General features: G+C 45.7%; 2 protein-coding genes across 2 annotated transcripts in view; one reads left to right on the top strand and one right to left on the bottom strand.

Moving 5' to 3' along the window:
• Positions 1-290: 290 nt before the first annotated feature.
• Positions 291-8485, top strand: LOC311318953 (polyunsaturated fatty acid lipoxygenase ALOX15B; the record flags this gene model as incomplete). The annotated part of the gene is made up of 14 exons (XM_084450388.1): positions 291-437; positions 1437-1683; positions 1946-2027; positions 2148-2234; positions 3337-3452; positions 3705-3877; positions 4129-4272; positions 4727-4930; positions 5096-5182; positions 5275-5444; positions 6416-6537; positions 7302-7402; positions 7613-7783; positions 8306-8485. 14 exons carry the CDS (start codon positions 291-293, stop codon positions 8483-8485), a joined length of 2031 nt encoding a protein of 676 aa, XP_084306514.1.
• Positions 8486-10531: 2046 nt separating this feature from the next.
• Positions 10532-18034, bottom strand: part of LOC311319106 (trafficking protein particle complex subunit 14-like) — a gene marked incomplete at both ends in the record, with an annotated part of 12567 nt that continues 5064 nt past the window's right edge. The window contains 7 exons of the mRNA XM_084450563.1: positions 10532-10688; positions 10804-10918; positions 14959-15037; positions 15243-15379; positions 16771-16922; positions 17545-17627; positions 18016-18034. The exon at positions 18016-18034 is cut by the window's right edge and continues 129 nt beyond it. Coding sequence (XP_084306689.1) covers positions 10532-10688; positions 10804-10918; positions 14959-15037; positions 15243-15379; positions 16771-16922; positions 17545-17627; positions 18016-18034 — 742 coding nt within the window. The remainder of the gene's footprint in view (positions 10689-10803; positions 10919-14958; positions 15038-15242; positions 15380-16770; positions 16923-17544; positions 17628-18015) is intronic.

Raw genomic sequence — 18034 nt, 5'->3', positions numbered from 1 at the left:
AAAGCTTGAGATACTTCCTTCAGTCGCATGAGTTTATGGCTCTTGACATTTGTACTTCGACCTGTAACCGCTTTTAATTATTATTATTATTATTATTATTATTATTGTATATTCTATTAGTTCTGTTGATATTTGTGTATTTCTGTGAACTGATCAACACTGTAAATGAGGGAAACCTCAGTGCTTTACGAGTATAAATAAAGGTTTGAAATTAAATGAAATATTTAATGAAATACCTGTGAAATTGTGGATTATTTTGATAGATAAGTGGATTCACAGCCTGTCCCACAATGGAAGAGTTCCAGGTGAGCGTCCACACCACACCTGGTCCCACAGCTGGAACCTACAGTGACCTCTGGCTGACTCTGATTGGTTCAGAGGGCGAGACTCTGCCCGTGTCACTGAGCAGAGCCAAGCAGCACCTCCTGCCTGGATCTGTGAGTTTCTCAGCATCACATCGGATGGATGGATGGATCTATGTTTCGCATCATCACATCAGATGGATAGTTGGATGGATGGATGGATGGATGGATGGATGGATGGATGGATGGATGGATGGATGGATGCGTGGATGGATGGATGCGTGGATGGATGGATGGATGGATGGATGGATGGATGGATGGATGGATGGATGGATGGATGGATGGATGGATGGATGGGTGGATGGATGGATGGGTGGATGGATGGATGGATGGATGGATGGATGGATGGATGGGTTGAATACGCGTGTTGATTATTGGTGGTTGCTGCGGTGGCAGCTTAACCGGCTCAGTGGCCTTTAGAGTCTCTGCCCTAAGATTGGGAGGTTGAGGGTTCGATCTCCGGCCGAGTCATACCAAAATCTTTTTTTTTTTTAAATGGTACCCAATCCCTCCCTGTTTCAAGCATTGGCTTGGATGTAAGTCTTTGTGACATACTAGCATCATGTCCAGGGGGTGTACTTGTACATCAATCTGCCTCACGCTCAGGAATCAGGAGATAGGCTCCTGCCCTATGGGCCACTAGGCTCCAGAACCATTGGTTCTCAAAGCTTCTTACTTTTCTACGGTGGCAGCTAAGGAAAGATCCTTGTGAATAATACAAAAGTGAATTGAGCTCTGTCTCTGTGACTGTGTCACTGACGTCAGGACAGCAGAGCCACTGCCCATCTTTTGCCGCAGGCTCAAAACTCACCTCTTCAAGAAGTACAACCAGGATCCTCCCTCTTAAGCACCTATTGTATTTTTAGTTTTCTATTCTTGCACGTTGCCTTCAGCACTACTGTAGATTATGCTCTCAGTCGCTTGTTTTAGAAAGGAGATGCACTAGTGAGTCCTGGTAGTGAGTCCAAGTAGTAGTACATTTTTTACTAAGTTAAATGCACTTACTGTAAGTCGCTTTGGATAAAAGCATCAGCTAAATGACTGTAATGTAATGTAAATGTAATGTCTTCTCAGGTGTGTGTTGTGACAGTGAGGTCTGAGGGGGCGGTCGGCCCCGTGGTGCTGGTGAGGCTCAGGCTGGAGGCTCTGCGGGGGTTCCCTGACCAGGCCTGGCACTGTGGACAGGTGGGAGTGCGGAGGCTGTGTGTCGGGCGGGGGGAAGGGCAAGGCGTGTGGCAGGACCCGGAGGACGAGGACGTCTTCCCCGGCGGTCGGTGGCTGCGGTCTGCGGACGGTGATGTAGAGCTGAGGAACAGAACCTGTAAGATTTTGGCTCACAAATCTGCTTATCTGTCTATGAAAGATACAAAGGCTTTTGAGAATATTGAGAAACGTTGCTCAACAAGGCAGAAATATTTAATAGTGAGAACATGTAATATAAATGGGGAACACAGTATACAGGAAGTGTCTTCAGATTTCACCATTGATAATTCCGGTAGATAGTGTGTGTGTATGTGTGTGTGGGTGTGTGTGTGTGTGAGCATTTCTTTCCATTTTATGTGATAAGGTTTCTGTCTCTTCAGTGTGTCTGTTTAGTTCAGAGGTTGAGCAGAAGCTGAGAGACCACAGACTCAAAGAGTTGCAAAATAAACAGCAGCACACCGGGTACTGGCCACTTCCTCTTTTACCTCATCCGCTTATAGAAAATAAACCACAGCTCCCTCTGGGCCTGTCTTTCTGCATGGCATGTGTGCCTGCCGTGTCATGCCCTGGTCTGTCCTGCAGGTGGCGATCGTTCGCTGAGGGAGCTCCTGATTGCGTGGACATGACCCTGGATGAGCTGGGACCTAACCTCGTTTACACACGTCAGAGGTGAGCGACTGCATCATCAGTGCACACACTCCTGTCCTGAACATTTGATTCACTCTACACTGTGGCTGCCTTCCAAATCGCATACTTCTACTACTTACTACCAGTACCTACTACAGCTGCCCTTAGAAAGTACGCACTTTGCAAGCAGTAGGCATTCAATTGGGACATACTACCTTGTCATAACATTGCGCCTTGAAATTTTCCCACATGTGTCGCTGTCCATAACGCGTCATTCGTCTACAGCTGTCACGACTCGCACATGTGACGCACATTTCCACTGCGCACAGGATTGTGGGTCAGAATAGCCAGAAAAGCCTGCTGGTGTGCATACTGCAAAATACGACCGGATGTAGTAGGACATCCTGGTATTTTTGCCATACTTCATGTGGCATACTATGTATTGGGACATACTACATTCTGTTTTGGCATACTATATAGTAGGGTAGTATGCGTTTCAGAACGCAGCCTGTGTATCCTTCAGAGAGGAAACAATTAAAATGGCCTCTGTCTGTGAGTGCGTGCGTGCGCGCATCCGCTCCCCAGAAGGATCTACCAAATATATATTTATTTACTGATGCAGTTGTGCTTAACTGTTTAAACCTTCTTTGGCCACCCGGGTGAACTGTTTTTTTTTCTTGCTTCTCTGGAAAATCAGATGTAGGATCATTATGTACATTCTCCCCTCCCTTTCTCTCTGTAAAGCGCATTGTGTTGCCTCTGTGTATGAAACGCACTATACAAATTAAGTTTGGTTGAATATTAAGGGATGTGAATTTTGTCCTCACAAAACCAGCAATTAGCTGATCGGCTAACGGCAGCTGTGTCAAACCCAGCTGCTCAACAGCAATGCTGATGCACCTTGAGCAGTTGTTGAGCCCTTTGAAGTTTCCACCGATGTACACTAAAATCAGCAGGATAAACCTGCAAATGGCTGCTAATGGTTAGACGTGCTTCCACCGCTTCACCGGCACAAAGGATCGATCGAGGACAACATGTTTATTTCTCATTAAACCTTTCTCCCCCTGCTCCCTTCCTTGCACTCTCTCTCTCTCTCTCTCTCTCTCTCTCTCTCTCTCTCTCTCTCTCTCTCACCCTCTCTCAGTCCTGGTATCAATCTACATTATCTGAAGGGTTTTGCTGAGAATGCTGAATCCTGGAGTGCCTTTACAGAGCTGGAGACCTTGTTCACACACAATGGGGGACTGAACACCATTGCTAGTATGACTCTCTCTCTCTCTCTCTCTCTCTCTCTCTCTCTCTCTCTCTCTCTCTCTCTCTCTCTCTCTCTCTCTTTCTCTCTCTTTCACACACACACACATGCACAAAGTCATGCATACAGTCTCTCTCTCTCACACACACACACACACACACACACACACACACACACACACACACACACACACACACCCTAATGTGATTATATTTACTCATTCACTTTATTCACTAAACCAGTCACTCCCCGTCTCTCAGAATATGTGCAGGCGCATTGGAAGGAGGACTGTTTTTTTGGCTACCAGTGTCTGAACGGATGTAACCCTCTCATGATCTGTCAGACACACATCCTCCCCCCGACGATGTCTGTCACCTCCGACATGCTCCGCCCTTTCCTGCCTGAAACCTCTTCTCTGGAACAGGAGCTAAAGGTATACTACGTTATGGTAATAGTATGATATGGCATGGTAGATTTGTGGTATGGTATTGTGTGGTATAGTATAGTATATTATAGTATAGGCTAGTATAGCATAGTATGCAGATGCATGGTATGGTATGGTATGGTATGGTATGGTATGGTATGGTATGGTATGGTATGGTATGGTATAGTTTGTTGCAGTCTGTGTGAGTGACTGTATTACAGTATGTTTGCATCTGTATGACTCCTGTATTTATGCGACAGAAAGGGACTATTTTTTTGCTGGACTACGAGGTCTTGGACGGCGTCCCGGCCAATGTGATTAATGGGAAACAGCATTATCTCTCCGCCCCACTGTGTCTCCTGCATCTTGACCAGCAGGGCCAACTGAAGCCCATTGCCATCCAGGTGAGCCTAGGCTGACTAAGACTGTCTGCACACTGCCCCAACCAACACCGATGTTGGATGGGTGTGCCATGTTTGTTGGTGACTGCTGAATTTTAAACTTCCAACATTCTAACAACAACTGCCAACTTTAGAATGTTGGGTGTTGGGAGTCGGTTGGTGTCGGTTGGTGTCGGTTGGAGCCGTGTGCAGACACCTTATGGCTCCGTCATCAGTAGCCTACAGCTGAATTGAACTAAGTTTAAATTCTCATCATCACAAACACTTTTTCATACTGTACAGTAGATGGGTGGAAAAGTGGTTGGGGTGACAGGAAATACTGAGCCCCCCAATACATCACACCGGTATACGTGTGGTGTGGTGAGTTCAGTTCAGGCGTAGCTTGCTCAATCCTAACGATACCTGACTTCCTTATCCTCCTTCCCTCATTCCCATCCCCATCGTTCCCTGCCGTCAGCTCCAGCAGGCTCCTGGCCCTCAGAACCCTGTTTTCCTGCCCTCTGACCCCACGTGTGATTGGCTGTTGGCTAAGATATGGGTCCGCTCTGCTGACTTCCAATGCCACCAGCTGGTCTCACACTTCCTGAAGACTCACCTGCTGGGGGAGGTGTGCTGCACTGCCACCCTCAGGCAGCTACCGGAAGTACATCCTTTGTTCCAGGTAAAGACACAAACCAACACTGCTACACTGTACCATTCATTGACAGCCTATGCCAGGATATTTGTATGTGTATATTCACCACCTTTATGCATCATCTCCCCCTGTCCAAATAAACTCACAGCCATTTTGTGTATTGTTCTGTTTGGTTCCTGATTCCTCTGGTAGCTGTTGATGCCCCACATCAGAACCTCATTACAGATCAACATTCAAGCCAGGTCTTCTCTGTTGGCCCCAAATGGGGTATTTGACAAGGTAAGGTAATAGTGTGTGTGTGTGGGGGGGGGAGGGACGGCTAAGAGACTGGCACACTAGAAGTGTCTCTCTCCTGTGTGTTCTTGTGTTAGGCCATGGTCTGTGGTCTGGAGGCTCTGCCTGTGATGCTGTCTCGTGCGACATCCCGTCTGCGCTATCGCTCTCTGTGTGTGCCTGACGACCTGACCGACAGAGGCCTCCATGCCCTCCCAAACTGCTTCTACGCTCAGGATGCACTAAGAGTGTGGGATGCACTACACAGGTACACACACTCCTGCACGCACACACACACACACACACACACGCAACCCATACATTTCGGCATGCCCAGGATGGGATTCGAACCCGGGACTCCCACAGGACAGACACCGTATTAACCAGCTATGCCGATGCAAAGAGCATCGGTGCAGGTATTTATATATATTTATATATTTATACTGGGGGAGTGAGTTTAACCAACAAGTCACTACCTACTCAGGACTCACGAGGACTCAGTTTCATGCACAGACACAAACAGAACACATACAGCCACATGTTTTTAGCTGCGACCAGCAGCTCTATAGCTCACTCTGTTGATTGGTCGGTTGGTCAGTCGGTCGGTCGGTTCACAAAGCTTTTCCTGGATAACTCAAAATGTCATTGATCAAAGATGCTTTAAATTTGCTGCTGCAACAAAAGACCATGAGGGAAGGCAAAGCAAGTTGATTTGTAGAGCACATTTCAGCAACAAGGCAATTCAAAGTGCTTTACATGAGACATCAAACGCATCAAGACAAAGTGCAAGAAACACATAAAAGCTCATATAAAATGAAATGAAAAAAAGGAAATTTAAAATAAAATGCAGGAAAAATAAAATACAGGAATAAAAGTTACAGTGCAGTGTATGAATGAATAATTATTTGATTTAATAAAAAGCAGCTGCAAAAAGAAAAGTATTCAATCTTGATCTAAAATAACTGAGAGTTCCAGCAGACCTGCAGTTTTCTGGAAGTTTGTTCCAGATATGTGGAGCATAAAAACTGAACGCTGCTTCTCCATGTTTTGTTTTAACTCTGGGGACAGAAAGCAGACCTGTGCCAGACGACCTGAGAGGTCTGGATGGTTCATAACATAGCAGCAGATCAGAAATATATTTGGTCCACAAAAATTGGGTCTGTCTGCACATGCGCGCTGCGCTGCACATGCATGTATGTGGTCACAGTTATTGCGAATGTGCGCTTGTTTCTCACCCAGGTTTGTGCTGGGCTGGGTGGAGCTTTATTACCATGGAGACCTGGACGTGGAGGAGGACTCTGAGGTGCAGAGCTGGATAAGAGAGATCTACACACACGGCTTCCAACAGCAGCCTCAGTCAGGTGGGGAGTGATATACAGAGAGATCTACACACACCTCAGTCAGGTGGGGAGTGATATACAGAGAGATCTACACACACCTCAGTCAGGTGGGAACTGGTATACAGAGATATCTACACACACCTCAGTCAGGTGGGGAGTGATATACAGAGAGATCTACACACACCTCAGTCAGGTGGGGAATGATATACAGAGAGATCTACACATACCTCAGTCAGGTGGGGAGTGATATACAGAGAGATCTACACACACCCCAGTCAGATGGGGACTGATATACTTCTGTCAAAAACCTCTCAGGAAAGGTGCATCATATAAAACATTTCAAAAGTGGGCTGTTCCTCCCGTCCAAAAAAAACAAATGCAATAAAAGTCTTACTTATAGCTTATCTCAAACACTGTCTTACCTGTAGCTTATCTCATGTCCAGGTGTCTTACCTGTAGCTTATCTCATGTCCAGGTGTCTTACCTGTAGCTTATCTCATGTGCAGGTGTCTTACCTGTAGCTTATCTCATGTCCAGGTGTCTTACCTGTAGCTTATCTCATGTGCAGGTGTCTTACCTGTAGCTTATCTCATGTCCAGGTGTCTTACCTGTAGCTTATCTCATGTCCAGGTGTCTTACCTGTAGCTTATCTCATGTCCAGGTGTCTTACCTGTAGCTTATCTCATGTCCAGGTGTCTTACCTGTAGCTTATCTCATGTCCAGGTGTCTTACCTGTAGCTTATCTCATGTCCAGGTGTTTTACCTGTAGCTTATCTCATGTCCAGGTTTTCCTCAGTCATTCCAAAAAAAAACAGAACTCTGCAAGTTTGTTACCATGGTGATATTCAGCTGCTCAGCACTGCATGCTGCCGTCAACTTCTCTCAGGTGGATTGTGTGTGTGTGTGTGTGTGTGTGTGTGTGTGTGTGTGTGTGTGTGTGTGTGTTATTCATGATAACATTCATCCTGAATCCTGACTTGTGTACACCTCTTTTTTGGTACAATAGATATCAGTGACTGTTATTAGCCTTTCATTGCACTAATAGAACCTATGAGGTTCCCTGTTTCCACAACTCCCCCTCTGTTTATCCCCCCAGCTGGACTTTAACCTGTGGATGCCCAACTCTCCGGCCTCCATGTCCCGCCCCCCTCCGCAGACCAAGGGCTCAGTGACGGAGGACGAGATTCTCTCCTTCCTGCCTGACATCAACTCCACCTGCAATGTCCTGTCTACCTTGTCTCTGCTGTCCCTGCCTGCCGCAGACTATGTGAGACACAGGGACATGCCGACACACACATTCCTCTCCTCCTTCCTGTTCCTGCCACTGAATTACTGTACATGTTGTTTGTAAGCAGGACACATCTCTAAAAGAGACCTGGTCTCAGTATGTTCTTCCCTGTCTAAAGGATTCTACAGTATCTATCTATCTATCTATCTATCTATCTATCTATCTATCTATCTATCTATCTATCTATCTATCTATCTATCTATCTGTCTATTTATCTATCTATCTATCTATCTACCTACCTATCTACCTACCTACCTACCTACCTACCTATCTATCTATCTATCTATCTACCTACCTATCTATCTATCTATCTATCTATCTATCTACCTACCTACCTACCTACCTACCTATCTATCTATCTACCTACCTACCTATCTATCTATCTATCTATCTATCTACCTACCTACCTACCTACCTACCTACCTACCTACCTACCTACCTGTCTGTCTGTCTGTCTGTTTCTCTCACCTTCCCTGACTACTGTCCTGCCTTGTCCACCAGGTGCCGCTGTGCAAGTACTGTGGGCTCATCTTCAGCAGTGGCGCCCTTCGGAGGCTGGTAGAGGAGGTGCAGGCTGAACTTAGGGCCATCTCTGATGACATCACAGACAGGAACAGGAAACTGGAACTTCCCTACCCATATCTGTCCCCTGATCGTATTGAGAACAGTGTGGCCATTTGAGATGCTGTTTTTCCTGTTTTAGACGTCACACTTTGCACGTCCATTCCATGCGTGTGCGCGCACACACACACACCCTAACCCCACACACTTCAACATGTATACCAGCAACTTACATGCACATGCAACTACATACACACATTCAGTACATGCAAAAGAATATACAGACAACTGGTCTAGTTTATCAATTATTCTCCGTTTCAAATAAGAACACATTGATTTTACACTTTGCAGGTGGTTTCTGATCTCACTTTAAAATGCTAATGCTATACACTTAAATCTCTACAAGGAAAACAAACACACATTGGAGTGCTGTTGTTGATCTTTAATAGCATTTTAGTTAAAGCTGCAATAATTGATTTTTTTCACAAGTAGTCAAAACTATTAAAACCACCTGATATGAGATTGTTTCATTGAGCGAGTGTCCTAATAGCGTCCTACTTTAATTACTCACCCCTACCAGTTGCCACCTCGTTATTCCATAATTTGTGCCTATGTTGTTAAATAACGGCCTGTAATTTGCTCCAACCCCGTCCCTTAAACTACATATTATACATTTTAAGCCTTTTGTTTGTAAACATGTCTCTTACTGACATCTAGTGGTAGGAAATGGCTTATTGCCACTTTAATATAGTTGAGATGCAGCGGTAGAAAGCGCTGAGGGACATCACCGCCCTCCCCCGTGATGTAACCCAGGAAACGACAACAGCAAACTAGAAAAAAGGCTGCGTCTCAACTCTCCGCTGCAGCTTCCTCTTCATCTGTCCTTCCTCATCCTCACTGAACGCAGCATTTAATGTTAAACATGAGACTTGAACTTCAAAAATAAAGTGCCAAAGTTTTAAATACTGTCATTATCAATACAAATCTTAAAATACTTTAAAACACGAAATAAACAAGTGTTCTGTACCTATGAATTTTGATATTCCCATACATATATAACCAAAAGAATAGAGGAGCAGGAGAGAAAATCAAGAAACGTTAAAAATGGTCAAGAACAAAGGTATCAGGGAGGACGAGGTTTGTACAGCGCAAGAATACACAGTACAGTATGTGTCTTATAATGGCACTAAGGGATATATGACTTACTAGCAGATAAATATCACTAGATATACAGCGTCCATGTATTCCCAAAGACTTACTTGCGTTGCAAACAGAAGCATGCGTCGGCGAAAGCAAGAGGTAACATGATTCTAGAGTCTTTCACAGTTTTTGTTTCAGTACACAGTTCTAGAGTCTTTCACACATTTCTCCCTTTCAGAATGAGAATAGACAGATGCGTCTTCGTACGAACCCAATGAGTGAACCGTCTGTGTTCTAACGTCAAACCCTGTATGTGATCACAAAGTCAGACAGTGTCACACAGGGCTTTGCTTCTCACAACAGCTCTCTTGTTCAGATAACGACAACAACTTGGCAAAGCATCTTCTTTCCAAACATATCTTCCATTTTCTTCACATAACTAACAATCTTTTTTTAAATTCTCTGGTTCTAAGGCAAGGCAAGGCAAGTTTATTTGTATGCACATTTCAGCAACAAGGCAATTCAGAGTGCTTTACATGACACATTAAAAGCATCAGTTGTACCTTATCTCCCAAATGCTGTGTACCTTCTCTCCCTCCCCCCTCTCTCCCTGCCCATCTCTCCTCCTCTCCTGCTTGTCCTCCTCTCTCTTCTCTCCTGTCCTCCTCTCCATCCCTCCTGTCCTCTCTCTCTCCTCCTCTCCCTCCCTCCTATCCTGCTCCTCCTCCTCTCTTTCCCTGCCTCTTCCTCTCTCTCCCTCCTCCTCTCCTCCACTGCCTCCTCTCCTCCTCCTCCTCTCCTCCACTGCCTCTCCTCCTCTCCTGCTCCTCCTCCTCTCTTTCCCTGCCTCTTCCTCTCTCTCCCTCCTCCTCTCCTCCACTGCCTCCTCTCCTCCTCCTCCTCTCCTCCACTGCCTCTCCTCCTCTCCTGCTCCTCCTCCTCTCTTTCCCTGCCTCTTCCTCTCTCTCCCTCCTCCTCTCCTCCACTGCCTCCTCTCCTCCTCTCCTGCTCCTCCTCTCCTGTCCTCTAGCTGACAGAGTCGAGCACCAGGATTTTGCACTCTCTCTTGGCGATCTTGTCCAGTGAGAGCACAGCCTTTTCCTGGTGGGGCAGGTAGAGTGGCCGGCCCACGGGGGAACCCACCGGGGGGGTGATGGCACGCCTCTCCATGGCACTGCCCGTCCTAAAACACATGCACACACACATACACACGCACACACACACATACACATGCACTCATGTGAGTGTGTGTATGTGTGCGTGCATGTGTGTGTGTATGTGTGTGAGAGAGAGTTTACCTCATGATGTGCGAGCGAGAGGACTGCTGGTGTGAGAATGACTGGGACCTCCCCAGGCTGGCCTGGTGTCTGTCCAGCAGGTCTCTGACGGCCGGACTGGACGGGCTGTTCTTACCTGCAGTCACAGGACGGGCCTTCAGGTGACGTCAGGAAGGAGAGTAGGCATTGGACATGGGAGACATATTGTCTCATAACCAGGGGTGCAGCGCTGACTAAAGAAGTGGGTACAGTATACTCTGACTAAAGAAGTGGGTACAGTATACTCTGACTAAAGAAGTGGGTACAGTATACTCTGACTAAAGAAGTGGGTACAGTATACTCTAACTAAAGAAGTGGGTACAGTATACTCTGACTAAAGAAGTGGGTACAGTATACTCTGACTAAAGAAGTGGGACCAGTATACTCTGACTAAAGAAGTGGGACCAGTATACTCTAACTAAAGAAGTGGGTACAGTATACTCTGACTAAAGAAGTGAGTATACTCTAACTAAAGAAGTGGCTACAGTACAGGGCTGGACTGGGACAAAAAATCGGCCCTGGCATTTTTGGCCCAGACCGGCCCACCACAATCGGCCGGACCCAGGGCTGGACTGGGTGAATATTTCCTACCGGGAAATGTAGCCCCAGTCAGGCCACTAGCCGAGCCGACGCGGTGAGATGGAACACCTTCAGTTTCGTTTTGTTGACGGGGGGGGGGGGGGGGGGGGTGCTGCTGCGCGATTTGTTGACGGGGGGGGGGGGATGCTGCTGCGCGATTTCTTGACGGGGGGGGGGGGGGGGGGGTGCTGCTGCGCGATTTGTTGACGGGGGGGGGGGATGCTGCTGCGCGATTTCTTGACGGGGGGGGGGGGGGAGGGGGTGCTGCTGCTGCGCGATTTGTTGACGGGGGGGGGGGGGGGAGGGGGGGGTGCTGCTGCGCGATTTGTTGACGGGGGGACAGGCCAGCTGGCTCTCTAACGGCCCACGCAAATGACACCTGAAACTAACAGAGGGAGGGGTGGGGCCTACATATGATTGGGCCAGCCCAGTGTCAGTATAGAAAATGGACCAATGGGCCGCTGTCCCTGCTCTATGGGCCGTTCGTTAGCTCTTTTTTTTTTTAGATCGGCCCACAAGTAGGTCCGGCCCACCGGGCATTTGCCCGGTACGCCACATGGCCAGTCCGGCCCTGGTACAGTATACTCTGACTAAAGAAGTGAGTATACTCTGACTAAAGAAGTGGGACCAGTATACTCTGACTAAAGAAGTAGGTACAGTATACTCTGACTAAAGAAGTGGGTATAGTATACTCTAACTAAAGAAGTGGGTACTGTATACTCTGACTAAAGAAGTGGGTACAGTATACTCTAACTAAAGAAGTGGGTACAGTATACTCTGACTAAAGAAGTGGGTACTGTATACTCTGACTAAAGAAGTGGGTACAGTATACTCTGACTAAAGAAGTGGGTATACTGTGACATGCAGTTATTCTAAGTCGCTTTGGATAAAAGTGTCAGCTAAATGACTGTAATGTAATGTAACTCAAAAGGTATACTCTGACTAAAGAAGTGGGTATACTCTGAATAAAGAAGTGGGTATACTCTGACTAAAGAAGTAGGTATACTCTGACTAAAGAAGTGGGTATACTCTGACTAACAAAGTGGCTATACTCTGACTAAAGAAGTGAGTATACTCTGACTAAAGAAGTGGGTATACTCTGATTAAAGAAGTGGGTATACTCTGACTAAAAAAGTGGGTACAGTATACTCTAACTAAAGAAGTGGGTACAGTATACTCTGACTAAAGAAGTGGGTACAGTATACTCTGACTAAAGAAGTGGGTACAGTATACTCTGACTAAAGAAGTGGGACCAGTATACTCTGACTAAAGAAGTGGGACCAGTATACTCTAACTAAAGAAGTGGGTACAGTATACTCTGACTAAAGAAGTGAGTATACTCTAACTAAAGAAGTGGGACCAGTATACTCTGACTAAAGAAGTGGGTACAGTATACTCTGACTAAAGAAGTGGGTACTGTATACTCTGACTAAAGAAGTGGGTACTGTATACTCTGACTAAAGAAGTGGGACCAGTATACTCTGACTAAAGAAGTGGGTACTGTATACTCTGACTAAAGAAGTGAGTACTGTATACTCTGACTAAAGAAGTGGGACCAGTATACTCTAACTAAAGAAGTGGGTACTGTATACTCTGACTAAAGAAGTGAGTATACTCTAACTAAAGAAGTGGGACCAGTATACTCTGACTAAAGAAGTGGGTACAGTATACTCTAACTAAAGAAGTGGGACCAGTATACTCTAACTAAAGAAGTGGGACCAGTATACTCTAACTAAAGAAGTGGGTACAGTATACTCTGACTAAAGAAGTGGGTACAGTATACTCTGACTAAAGAAGTGGGTACAGTATACTCTGACTAAAGAAGTGAGTATACTCTAACTAAAGAAGTGGGTACAGTATACTCTGACTAAAGAAGTGGGTACAGTATACTCTAACTAAAGAAGTGGGACCAGTATACTCTGACTAAAGAAGTGGGTATAGTATACTCTGACTAAAGAAGTGGGTACAGTATACTCTGACTAAAGAAGTGGGTACTGTATACTCTGACTAAAGAAGTGGGTAAAGTATACTCTGACTAAAGAAGTGGGTATAGTATACCCTGACTAAAGAAGTGGGTACAGTATACTCTGACTAAAGAAGCGGGTACAGTATACTCTGACTAAAGAAGTGGGTACAGTATACTCTAACTAAAGAAGTGGGTACTGTATACTCTGACTAAAGAAGTGGGTAAAGTATACTCTGACTAAAGAAGTGGGTATAGTATACTCTGACTAAAGAAGTGGGTCCAGTATACTCTAACTAAAGAAGCGGGTACTGTATACTCTGACTAAAGAAGTGGGTAAAGTATACTCTGACTAAAGAAGCGGGTACTGTATACTCTGACTAAAAAAGTGGGTACTGTAACTCTAACTAAAGAAGTTGGTATAGTATACTCTGACTAAAGAAGTGGGACCAGTATACTCTGACTAAAGAAGTAGGTACAGTATACTCTAACTAAAGAAGTGGGTACTGTATACTCTGACTAAAGAAGTGGGTGTACTGTGACATGCAGTTATTGTAAGTCGCTTTGGATAAATTACTAATGTAACTAAAAAGTAGGTATACTCTGACTAAAGAAGTGTGTATACTCTAAAGAAGTGGGTATACTCTAAAGAAGTGGGTATAGTATACCCTGACTAAAGAAGCGGGTACTGTATACTCTAACTAAAGAAGTGGGTACAGTATACTCTGACTAAAGAAGCGGGTACTGTATACTCTAACTAAAGAAGTGGGTACAGTATACTCTGACTAAAGAAGTGGGTACAGTATACTCTAACTAAAGAAGTGGGTACAGTATACTCTGACTAAAGAAGTGGGTACTGTATACTCTGACTAAAGAAGTGGGTACAGTATACTCTGACTAAAGAAGTGGGTATACTGTGACATGCAGTTATTCTAAGTCGCTTTGGATAAAAGTGTCAGCTAAATGACTGTAATGTAATGTAACTCAAAAGGTATACTCTGACTAAAGAAGTGTGTACTCTAAAGAAGTGGGTATACTCTGAATAAAGAAGTGGGTATACTCTGACTAAAGAAGTAGGTATACTCTGACTAAAGAAGTGGGTATACTCTGAATAAAGAAGTGGGTATACTCTGACTAAAGAAGTGGGTATACTCTGACTAACAAAGTGGCTATACTCTGACTAAAGAAGTGAGTATACTCTGACTAAAGAAGTGGGTATACTCTGATTAAAGAAGTGGGTATACTCTGACTAAAAAAGTGGCTATACTCTGACTAAAAAAAGTGGGTGTACTGTAGCAGAAATGTTACAGTTTTTCCATTAGTGGTGTTTAAAGAAGTGGGTGTACTGTGGGTCCAAGGATAAAGAAGTATGTATATCCGTATACCCTCCACTACACCACTGCCCATATCCAACTGCTTACTTGATACGAATCTCAAAAGACATCATATTCCTCATTGGTGACAGTTTGGAGAAAAAAAACATCTGGGAAGCTCCAAACATCTCCCTCTACGCTGTATACACTTCCTAAACAAGAGTCCCTCATATGACACATCTCAGTCTCCACGTCCTCCACCGTCTGATTGGGGTGACTTACGGGAGAGGGGCCGGGCGTCCGGGGGAGGGTTGGACACAGACGCAGTGAACTGCAGTTTCAGCTTCATGTGCTGACTCAGCTAGAGACAGGGGTGGAAGGTGGGTGGGTGGGGGGGGGGGGGGGGTACAGAAAGACGAGTGGGTACAGAGGGAAAAAGAGAGGGTGAAAGAGGTAGAGAAAAAGACGGAATTACGACCGGCAGGTGAAGAAGTGACGTTAATGCTTTGATCTCCCTGGATTTTCCGTTCGGCAGTTTGAATCACGTGACACGCGGAGTACTGTACCTCGTAGAGCCCCGCCTTCAGTATCTGGAAGGCCACGGTGAAGGAGAGGGTGCTGCCTTTGTGACAGTGACCCAGGTTACTGAGGGGGGAGTGACACACCACCGCCGCCAACGCCGCGTCCTCGTTCTGACCACGCCCTGGAGTTGGGAGGGGGGGAGGTGTTGAGAGGGAGAGGAATAGAGGGGAGAGATGTGATGGGAGGTTGAAGGAGGGGAAACAGCGACAGACAGGGAATAAATGAAATGGAGAGAAGATAAAAAAAAGAGAACATTATCCTGGTTAGAAAGGCGTCAGCTCTTTTAATGCCACGGCCACACTGGTCCGTTCTATTTCTCCGTACGTGTTACGTCTGCGTCTGTGTATGCGTGGTCTTGTACTGTGTCCCCCTCTCCCCAGGTGTCGGTGTGTCCTCTGTCCAGGCTGATGATCCCTCTGCTAATTGTTGTCCATCAAGTCCACCTGTGTTCCAGCTGTCTCGTCCAATCACCTGTCTGCCTGTCTCCTATTTATTGTGGCTTGTTGCATGTTTTTTTATTTTTTTTTATTTAACCTTTATTTAACCAGATAAAAAGCATTGAGATAAAATCTCTTTTACAATACTGACCTGGCCAAGAAGGCAGCAAAGTTTCACATAGAAACACACAAGGACATATAAAATACAGAGAACAACACAACTAAATATACAAAAGGCGTAGACCACGTGGGAACAATAAGAAATTAAGGTATATTACTACATGAGCAGCTGGTGGTAAGGACTTCTGATAGTTTCAGTTTAAAGCTGGCTAAAGGAATAAGTGCCATCAGTTTGAGGCTTGACTGAAGGTCATTCCAAGACCAAGGACCAGAATAAAAAAGGCTCCTTTTTCCAGCCTCAGTCCGCACAGCAGGTACCTGGAACCGTATCCAGGCACTGGATCTGAGGTTGTAAGATGTGTAGATGTGTAATGTGTAGGGTGCGGGGGGGAAGGGGGTGATTATGTTTGGTTCTGTTGCGGTCTATCTTGCTACTTTTGTTTCGTCCTAGTTGAGTTCTTTATCGTGTTGTGGTCCCATTGTTATTCCTTCCCTCAGAGAGGGGCTAGGGGAAGAGACCCTGGGATCTACACTGCATCACGTAGGAACCATCTGTCTAAACACACTAGGAAGAGTGAGCTCTGGTCCCGTTTTTGTAGCAGGTAGGTTTGTCCGGGCAGTTTAGGTAGCTAGCAGTAATTCTTATAGGTAGGCTAGTTTAGAGTGCATGACTTCATTCCCAATGCTTTCTCAATGGGAGCCATGGCACACCTGTATCCCTGCATGTTTTACCCTGTGTCATTGTGCACGGGACAAATAAAACTACCTTGAACCTTGTTCAGATCTAGGTAATTGATTGAGTTGTAAACATCCGTTGATCCATTTAGAGCAACAAAGTCTGTTGGCTTTCCAGAAAATCTGATGCCGGCATTCTACACAGAGAGCAGTGGCGTCATCACCCCGCACGGTGACACAGGGACTGAGGGGACGGCGTGGCCGTTGTCTGGGGCCTTACCCTCAGGGGTCCAGACCAGCCGGACGGCCAGGAAGTCCTGCAGGTCGTTGAGCAGCGTGTATCTGACCCGGAAGTGCTCCTTCACCCTGACTGTGCTCGGACAGCTGGCCGTCATCAGGAACTGCGGACGGCCCAGCTGCATACTGGGCAGCCTGTGGAGGAGGCGGGGGGGGAAGGTGGGTAGAGAGGTCATGGAGAGAGTCCTGGATTGGCAGATCATATTGTGATACCCCCCCATGTGTGGGCTAGTAGCCAGGAGGTTGCCAGTTCGAGTCGGAGCCAGAGGGGGCAGATCTGGTGGTGTTAGTTAGCTGGCAGCTAGGGGGGGTTTCTGGCATCTCTAGCTCAGGTGCCGGCCGCTGCCATTGTGTCCTCGATGCCACACTGCTCTCTCAGCCTATCACGGCTGCATCACATTGGTGTATTTACTGGACACTGTAAGATGTGTTGCATTACTTTTTTTTTAAATGAGGAAACCCATTGCCTTAGGAAAATTAAGTAAAGGAACTTATTTTTGTGAGAAGATTTTTTTCGCAGGAACATTTGAAATGTGTTAAAGAACAAAAAGTAGCACAAACTAAGTCAAACTGGGTAATGTCAACAGCGCGCAGCAGAGAAGTTTCTAAGTTAACAGGACATCATATTTTACAGTGCAAAACAGCAAATCTCCATTAGTAAACATGTAAAATGTACTAATAAAGTTGTATCATATTGTATTGCACCTAAAATCACGTGTTACGTTGGCATGGATGGCAGCACTGTTAATATACTTGCCTGTAGTGTGTGTAGATGCAGTTAGTGAAGGGCATCTTGGGTGTGGACCACTGCAGCACTGCCACCAGGGGGACCTCTAGACCCTGAGAATGAACACAGCACAGACAGACAGGAATTGTATGAGTAAATTCTATTTTCAAGTTTATTCCTGTTAATTCCCATAAATTCCTGTTAGTTCTCATGGGAAGTTTGTGAATATACCCGGAATTTCGCAGCCCTACCAACGGTAAAAAGGTCATCTGTTCCTTGCTAACAAGCTAATTATCATAGCAGAGGTGCATAGAGATGATGCCATCTTAAATTCCGCTTGTTCTTGGCGTTGTTTGCACAATGACGTACCATCTTTATGCACCTCTGCCATTGTGACCAACTCAACATACATCACACACACATACATTGCACACACACACACATACCTGTACATACATTACACACACACACACACACACACACAAACACACTCACACCTACCTCGTTGGAGTCATCTTGT

Source organism: Borostomias antarcticus, assembly GCF_949987555.1.
Source record: "Borostomias antarcticus genome assembly, chromosome: 15".
Taxonomy (NCBI): domain Eukaryota; kingdom Metazoa; phylum Chordata; class Actinopteri; order Stomiiformes; family Stomiidae; genus Borostomias; species Borostomias antarcticus.
This window is presented reverse-complemented; position numbering and strand designations above follow the sequence as displayed.